This window comes from Peromyscus leucopus, chromosome 12, assembly GCF_004664715.2.
Source record: "Peromyscus leucopus breed LL Stock chromosome 12, UCI_PerLeu_2.1, whole genome shotgun sequence".
Taxonomy (NCBI): Eukaryota; Metazoa; Chordata; class Mammalia; order Rodentia; family Cricetidae; genus Peromyscus; species Peromyscus leucopus.
The window spans coordinates 19,153,042-19,162,569 of record NC_051073.1 but is presented as its reverse complement, the minus strand read 5'-3'; the positions used below and the strand labels follow the sequence as shown (position 1 = coordinate 19,162,569).

Sequence of the window (9,528 nt, the reverse complement as noted above, 5' to 3'; positions counted from 1 at the left end):
TTGATCCAGCTAGGATCTCCCACTCTCTTTCCTCGACCGTTGCTCTCATTGTTCCCACTCATGACCAGGCTGTTCCTGTAGATCTCATCCATTTCTCCGTGTCTTTTTTTGGGGTCCCGTTTTCCAGGTAGCCTCACTGGTGATGTGAGTAGCAGTCCAGTCATCCTTGTTCCACATCTAGCATCTTCCTATGAGTGAGTACATACCATATTTGTCTTTCTGAGTCTGGTCACCTCACTCAGGATGATTTTTTCTAGATCCATCCATTTGCCTGCAAACCTCATGATATCATTGTTTTTCTCTGCTGAGTAGTATTCCATTGTGTATATGTGCCACAATTTATTTATCCATTCTTCAGCTGAAGGGCATCTAGGTTGTTTCCAGGTTTTGGCTATTACAAACAATGCTGATATGAACATAGCTGAGCAAGTGCTCTTGTGGTATGATTGAGCATTTCTTATATGCCAAAATGTAACTGATCTGAGATTATTCCAATTTTCTAAGAAGTGCCATATTATTTCAAGTGTTGTACAGTTGATTCCCACAGTGGGGAGATTCTTAGTTACTCTCCATATGTCTTCAGTTTTTTATCTTAGCATTCTACAGCTAGTGTATTCAGATTTTTTATTTCTTTTGTTTGTTTGAGCAATTTTTGTCTTTTAATTTGTTTTTGTTTTTCTCAATAGAAGTTTTAATCATTTTATTGATCAATTGGTTTTATTGTCTGGACTATTATATTCCTTTTAAGAAGCTCCTTGTCCATTTCTGACTCATGCAGCATTTTCCCTTGATTTGAAGAAGTTTTAAAAATAATTTTATGTAATTTACTATCTATTCCTTTGGCTGTTGTTCTTCTATGCTTATGATTTGTAAATTATATCTTTTGTGATTCTCCTGAAGCCTGTGTGTTCTGCTTATACAATCATTGTACCTTTGTAGAATTAGAAAGTTGCAATTCACCCATCCTGTCTCTGTGTCTTACTATTTTGTCTTCTACCTTTCTGTTCTGCTGTTGAGGCTTTCCACAGATTTTGAAATTTATGTAAGATTCCCATTTGAATTTTTGGAATTTCCGCCTCTTTATTCTGTTTTATGCTTTGTGTTTACTTTTTTTATTGTATTCAAGTACCTATCCTCTTTGAAGTCATTCAGACATATTAACCTTTTCTTTAAGATTGCTGAACAGTCTTAAATTATTTTTCTGAGAGTTCATCTAATTCACTTTTTTCTTTTATTGAGGATAGATTTTGTTCATATAATATATCCCGATTATTGTCTTTCTACTCTTTTTAGTTCCTCCCATCCTCCTGTCCCTTCCAGACTGACCCACTTTCTGTCTCTCATTAGAAAAAAAAAACAGGGATATAAGGAATAATAATAAAATATAATATAAAAAGATTAAATAAAAACAAACACATCAAGATAGGACAAAACAAACAGAAGGAAAAGAACCCAAGAAAAGGCACAAGAAACTTATATGTGTAGAGAGTCACTCATTTGCACTCTCAGGACTCTCATAAAAACACAAAAGCCATATATATGGCAGAAAAAGAGAAAAAATTAAAAAGACAATAAAAGAAGAAAAAAAAAGGAAATAAAAGAAAGCTCCTATACAGCATGATATTATGAGACAAGGAACCTCCAAAGATGGCACTGAGTTTGTGTTTTTTTTTTTTTTCCTTTTATTTTATTTTACAATACCATTCAGTTCTACACATCAGCCACGGATTCCCTTGTTCTCCCCCTTCCTGTCACCCTCCCCTTCCTCCCAGCACACCCCCCATTTCCACCTCCTCCAGGGTAAAGCCTCCCCTGAGGACTGAGATCGACCTGGTAGACTCAGTCCAGGCAGGTCCAGTCCCCTCCTCCCAGACAGAGCCAAGCCCTGCATAAGCCCCAGGTTTCAAACAGCTAACTCATGCAATGAGCCCAGGACCTGGTACCACTGCCTAGATGCCTCCCAAACAGATCAAGCCAATCAACTGTCTCACCTATTCAGAGGGCCTGATCCAGGTGGGGGCCCTTCAGCCTTTGGTTCATAGTTCATGTGTTTCCATTCGTTTGGCTATTTGTCCCTATGCTTTATCTAACCTTGGTTTCAACAATTCTCTCTCATATAAACCCTCCTCTTTCTTGCTAATTAGACTCCCAGCGCTCCACCCGGGGCCTAGCCGTGGATGTCTGCATCCAGATTCCTCAGTCCTTGGATGGGGTTTCTGGCACAACTATTAGGGTGTTTGGCCATCCCATCACCAGAGTAGGTCAGTTCCGGCTGTCTCTTGACCATTGCCAGCAGTCTTTTGTGGGGGTATCTTTGTGGATTTCATTTGCAAGTGATCATCAATGTAATTCACTCTTAATGGAAACTACCTCTGAGAAACTGGTAAATTTTAGAGAAGTCATGCTGCCTTAGTTTTTCGTGCACATTGAGATCTGCACACATAATATTAGATCATTGTATAGATTTAACAAACAATGTGACTGAGGCCATGTTGATCTCCAAGGTCCATGCTGCTGCTGGGGCCATACTGATCTGAGTAGCCAGTGTTACCATCTGAGGCCATGGAGACATCTAGGTCCTTGCTTCATCCCAGGGCCATGTCTGGGTCCATAGACTGACAGCAGTCAGATTTGGGTTGATGTCTGTGACCTATGTTACCACCAAAGGCCATGGGTAATCCCTTGGTCTGGACTGCCACCTGAGGCCATGTGATGTCCAGGCTACAACTCAGGACCCTGTCTGTGTCCTTGGCCCTACTGCAGGCAGGGTCTGTGTTAATGTCCGTGGTCCATGTTACCTCCAAATGTCATGTGGATGCCCATGATCTGGACTGCCACCTGAGGCCTTGTTGATGTCTGAGGGTGGTACTGAGCTGACCCCACCCCTTTCTGGTTAATATGCCTGAATGAATTTAAAAAGGATAGGAACCTGAACAATAAAAAAAAAAGTAAATGCAAAACACAAAGCAGCATAAAGAGGCAGAAATTTTAAAAATTGAAAGAAGAATCTTACCTCAATTTCAGAATCTGTGGAAAGCCTCAACAATGGAATGTAAAGGTAGAAGAAGAAATTACAGGACATGAAGATGAGGTACATGAATTAGTACATCCCTGGGAGAGCTGGCCCAGTCAGGTTGGCTTATCAACCCAGCTACCACCCAGTCCTATATCCAGGGCTTTGGGTTGGGCCACCTCCAAATCTACCGCAGCTATGACCTGTTGGAGACATGAAGGGATGGGTCTGTGGAACCACAGCTGCAGGATCTCCATGACTTGGGAAACAGCAGGATACCTGAGAGGAATTTCAGTGAGGATGCAGTATTGATGGTGTAGCAGAAGGTTTTGAGCCAGACCGATGACTCATTGCAGTGAACATTTGCAAGTAATGTTATTAGGGCAAAAGGATATACTATATGACACATCATACCTCCCAGTATTACTATGATGAATGGATAAGTGATGGAGAGGCAGGAAAGATGATGTAGAGAACCGATTTTTTTCTAAATTTGATTTCTTTCTTTTTTTTTTTTTTGAATTTTCCTTTTGGGGGAGGCTACAAGGGTGGAGGGCAGACATGGAAGGACTGGGAAATGAGTGGGATTGGGGTGCATGATGTAAATTTCCCAAAGAATCAATAGAAATAAAAAATGAATTTTGATGGGGCAACATGGAATATACTTAAAAAAAAGTTTTATCCCAGTAAAATAATTGTACATTTAAAATGTCAAAAAGAAAAAAGAAAAAAAAATAAACCTACAAATGTGACTACATTCTATTAATTGAAGTACTGGTTACTAACTAGAGCTGTGGAAGGAAAAGAAACTGGTTAGTAGGGATTAATATAACAGCAACAGCAAAAAGGATGAGGGAAAACTAAGAGAAAGGGGGAATGGGACATTGTTAGGATAAGTGGAGCTTAAAGATGATCAGTGCTGTAGAAGTTCATACTGAAGTAACTAGAAAGGTGAGTGTTGTAAGACAGATTAAACAAGATAGGAAAGAGAGAAAAGTATATGGGTCCTAAGCAAGAGAAATAAAATAGCCATGATACAAATGTCACAGCTATAAAATCTTAGCTTAGAATTTTATTTAAGTAAAAAAGTATATACTGCAAAAGACATGCTAGTGTATATCTGTAGAAACTCCCAGGGATTAGTGGGAAATTATATGGAGGAGTTTCTTAATGAATTTTTTTTTTCTGTAATCCAATAGAAAAGACAATATACAACATAGTAAAGTTTTAAGTCATGAACCTTATTTCTGTGATTCATCAAAGTCATGTAATCTCATTATTAGGTATTAATTTGGTAAACAGCATAGTTTTTATTAAAGATGATGATGTCTTCCTTATGCCCATATTAACAATAGGAAATGATTCTGGATTTACTGTTACCATGAAATTTAAAATAGAAATTAAGTCTTTGTTAACTTTTGGTAAACTGAGCTTATTGCCTTAAGTGTTATTTTACATTTTTTTTGCTTATATATAACATAAAGAATAGCCTAAATGTTTTAATTAAGTTTCAGCTGAGCAAGTGTCTTATTGCCGTGGTGCCATTTTCTGGACCAAGCTAAGATTAGTGGGGATTAACCTTTCATTTTTCTCTTCCAGTGAAGTAAATATTAAAACTCATATCAAATGTTCACCTTTCCCTTTCCAATTTTTTTTTTGATTTTAAGTCTTCCTTAGCTGTTTTTATTCTTCTATACAGTTCCAATGAATGATAACTGGTTTTCATATTCTGAATAAATACAGAAAGGAAACACTGGGGTGCTATTTCTTTGAGCATTCATGTCTTTGAAAAATATCAAGAATGGTGTAGAAAGTGGTTGTAGAGTAGCAGATTTTCTATTATGACATGCTGATTTCAGTTCTAAATTTTTCAAGTGGTTTGTGTTTGGACTGAGTGTTTCTTTGCTAATGTTCTGGAAGATGATCAGGAAGTATAAACAAGTAGTACAAAAAATAGCTTACAGTTTCAAAATTCGGTTTTTAATGCCTCGTGATACTGACAGAGTTCACTCATAGATTTTATAATAGAACCTTAGAAACTGTAGCAAAACTCTCAGCGTCTTCATAGAAACTCAAAAGGTAACTAAAAGCAGGGCAAAATCCTGCCCCTCTGTCCCCACTGGAACTTGTTTCCTTATTTTGATCAGAATCCTGCTTAACTCTGCATGAAATCATGAACATCAGTCAAAGGGTGTCTGTCTATAGCTTAGTGATAGCTGACCTGTATCTCACCCTCCTCTCAGGCTGAGCTCACAGAGACAAAAAAACTGAAGGAATTTACTCTTTCAGCTACAATGTCTTTTACTGGGTACCAAAAGAGGTTCTTTAAAGTCTGCATTTTTTTTTCTCTTTCATAATTTTCTTTTAAGGTATCTTTCCTTTCACTGAAAATACATCTTTTTTCACATAATATGTCCTTATTATGCCTTCCCATCCCTGTACTCCTCCAGGTTTCTTACTTTCCCTTCATTAGCATAAGAAAATACTTTTAGAACAGAACACCATTGGAATAGACAATAAAATAAAAGAATAATAAATGAGACATCATGAAGTTGAAAAGCTTCTATATGCCTAAGGACACTCCCATTCAGATAAAGTGGCAGCCTACAGAATGGGAAAGATTTTTATCAATCTTATATCTGACAGAGGGCTAATATCCAAAATATATAAAGAACTCAAGAAACAAACAAACAAATAATCCAGCTATAAGTGGGGTACAGATCTAAACAGACAATTCTCAAAATATGAAATTCAAATGGCTGAGAAATACTTAAAGACATATTCAACACCCTTAACCACCAAGGAAATGTAAATAAGAACTACTTTGAGATTTTATTTAATCCATCAGAATGGCTAAGATCAATAAAACAGGTAATAGCGTATGTTGGCAGGACGTGGAGGATGGGGATTATTCCTCCATTTTTGGTGGGAGTGCAAATATGTACAGCCACTATGAAAATCAGTGTGGTGGTTCCTTGGGAAGATGGGAATTGATCTACCTCAAGACTCAACTATACCACTTGAATGTATACCCAAATGTTGCTGCATCCTACCACAGAGAGACTTTCTGAAACATATTCATTGTGTCTCTGATCATAATAGCCTGAAATTGGAAACAACCTCAATTACTCTCAACAGAAGAATAGATAAAGAAAAGCTGGTACATTTACATAAGGGAATATTACTCAGCCATTAAAATATTGAAATAATGAAATTTGAAGGTAAATGGATAGAAGTAGAAAAAAAAATCATCCTGAGTGAGGCAACCCAGACTTAGAAAGAAATACATGTTATGTTAGAAATAGGATAGTTATGAATGAATGGGAGACTAGAGTGGGAGGATCAGGTGGAGAGGGGGAGGAAAGAGGGAATCTAGTAGAGGAATAAGGAGAAAGTTAAATTTAAGAGCCATTTCAATAGTATGGAAACCGAATACAGTAGAAGTTACCCAAAATACTTACGTTTATGGAGACAACCTAAATATAATCTCCAAATAATGAGGAGACAGAGCCCCAGCTGGACATCTCTTGCCATCACATGAAGCTTTCAATACTGGAATTGGGTTACATATAATTGAATTGTTGGCTGAAGGGATCACATGGGAATCCCCAAACAACCCAAGCTGTTGTTAAGACTGTAGGTTGTCATCCACAAATGACAGCAAGGATATATTGTGAAGAAAACATCTACAGCTTTCATTGAACATGGAGAAGTTAGACTAGAGTCTTCATAGAGCTTTCACCCCTACACGCTGGAGTCTGATATAGGAAGGTATTGTGTATTCTATCGAAGAAGACATATAAACACCAACCAAGCCATGAACCATATGATGGACAAAGGTATCCTGCCTGCAAATGATAGTGCAACTGTGGCACAAAGCTTGTGTGAGTAACCAACCAATATCTGCTTTGACTTTAGACTTACTCACTGAGATGGAACTCATTCTTGACCCTAATTGAGTGAGAAAGAACCTGAGATTAAGTGTCCCAGGAACCTAGGATAAAATCAAATGCTACTGTTCTAAAACAAAAATCAAGTATCAATAAAATGGCTTACAATGACATTTTTCTACAATATATTCATAGATCAGTGCCTTGCTCAACCATTATCAGAGAATTTTTCTCCTGCAGCTCATGGTAACAAATACAGAGTCCTACAGCTAGAGATTATGCAGAGTGGGAGACCTTGGAATACGCAGCTCTAAAAGGGATGTCTCCATCAAATCATTCACCTCAGATCTCAGGGAAACCCATAGAAGAGGATGCTGAAAGAGTGTCCTGAGCTTCCAGTTTAGTATTTTTATGGGATTCCTGCTGTGGGATGTTCTGTATGGCAAACGTGTTGCTCTGATTGGTTAAATAAAACACTGATTGGCCAGTGGCTAGGCAGGAAGTATAGGCAGGACTAACAGAGAGGAGAAAAGAAAGAACAGGAAGCAGAACTGCCAGCCGCCACCCTGACAAGCTGCATGTGAAGATGCTGGTAAGCCACCAGCCACGTGGCAAGGTATAGATTTATGGAAATGTATTAATTTAAGCTATAAGACTAGTTAGCTTCCCTGACCGGGAATCGAACCCAGGCAATGGTGGTGAGAGAGCCAAATCTTAACTACTAGACCACCAGGGAGCCTGCTGGAAGATTGACACTTTAGTTAGAGGTACACAGCAGGATTGTGAGCAACAGCTGTAACATTCCTGACTGGGCCTGGGAGTTGTCTTTGAAGAAAAAAATGGCTCATTGTTTCCCCCGTGGCTCCTGTAAATACGCCAGAAAGAGAACCAGAACTGGCTCTGCAAAGAGGGACTCAGAGAAGGTGTTTCTCATGATCCGCCCCCACAAGACCACCATCTTCACGGAAGCCAAGGAGTCAAGTACCATGTTCCAGCTAAAGCATGCTGTCCAAGGCATCCTCCAGTGGCCTCCAGAAGAGCAGAGGCTGCACAAGGATGACCAGCTCCTTGATGACAGAAAAACTCTGGGTGAATGTGGCTTCACTAGCCAGATAGCACGGATACAGGCCCCAGCCTCAGTGGGCCTGGCCTTCCATGCAGATGATGCCTTTGAAGCCCTGCACATTGAGCCCTTCTCCAGCCCTTCATAGCTTCCAGATGTGATGAAGCCATAGGCAGTGTCAATGAACAAGCTGTGCAGTGAGGGCCTCAGGTCCATCATCCCCCTAGAGACCCATTCTCTCAATAAAGATGATTTGGCTGTCAAAAAAGAAAAAAAAAAAAAAAAAAAAAACAGTTAGCAAGAAGCCTGCCACAGCCTTACAGTTTGTAAACAATATAAGTCTCTGTGTTTACTTGGTTGGTTCTGAGCAGCTGTGGGACTTTCGGGTGAGAGAGATTTGTCCTGACTGTGGGCAAGGCAGGAAAACTCCAGCTACAAATGGCACCCAACGTGTTGGCAAGAGTTTCCACCTAAAACCTGAGTAAAAAGATTCTAAAACAGAGCTAAAAACAGCTTCCTAATTGTCTCTCTCAAATGAGGGGAAGCTGCTGGTTTGAACTGCTTGTGGGTTCCTGGCATATACACACGACCTGCAGTATGGTGGGAATGAGGCCTCTGCAAGTGGCACATTAAGCTGTGTGGTGGATTTAGCCTTTGCAAGTACAAAACAAAAAAAGAGGTTTCTGGGCTACATGCTGCTTGGATAAAAAAGCATAGACCCACGATAGCTCCCAGAGCCGGTGGTAAATGTACCATCGCCATGTTGGGAAGCTGAGGTGGGCGGAGCCAGCAGCCATAGCATTCTTACAAATGCTGCAGTTTAAAGCAATAGCTTCACAATAAGACAGATTCAGATGTAATAGTTTACACTGTGTGTAAAATATACGTAGGCTTGAAAGAGACAAAAATGGTGATATATACAGTTATATAAACAAATACATAGTTTTAAAAAAATAAAGTCTTTAAAGAGACAATAAAATTAATATAAAAAATAAGCCACATAAAGATGAATATTACACAGAAAATCTGGATTGTGTTGTCTTTGGGATTTTTAACTGCAGAAAAACATTTGAACATAAAAGATGTTGAGTTAAACCAATGTGTATATATTAAAGATACCTTGACTTCAAAATTTGGATATAAGAATGTGTTGCTTTGGAAAGGAGACTCTGCTTTTGTTCCCACAGAAGCAGAGGTTATGGATTTGTTCCAGATTAAGATACATCAGGTTTGACCAGTCAAGACCCCCCGAAAGGTCTCCGATGTCACCATGGCCCAGATGATCCAACATCCAGAATGGTTTGAAGGCAACTGGCTCAGACAACTCAGCCTCATGAACTACTCCATAATCCTAAAATTTTCTTTGTGTCCACATAAGATACAGCTCCCCCCCCCCCTTTAGCAGGAAGTAGTAAGAGAAGCTATGCCTAAATTCCTAAATTATATGTAATTTTACTTTGTTAAGGTTAAAACCTTCCTTATTTAAAAAAAAAGGGGTGGGAAGTGCTGTGGGATATTCTGTATGGCAAATGTGTTGTTCTGATTGGTTAATAAATAAAACA

General features: G+C 39.0%; 1 protein-coding gene across 1 annotated transcript; it reads left to right on the top strand.

Annotated features, from left to right (window-relative positions):
* The first annotated feature begins 7,835 nt into the window (after positions 1-7,835).
* Positions 7,836-8,114, top strand: LOC114701918 (elongin-B-like). The gene has a single exon (XM_037210013.1). The coding sequence runs from the start codon at positions 7,836-7,838 to the stop codon at positions 8,112-8,114; it is 279 nt and encodes a 92-aa protein (XP_037065908.1).
* The last annotated feature ends 1,414 nt before the right edge of the window (positions 8,115-9,528 follow it).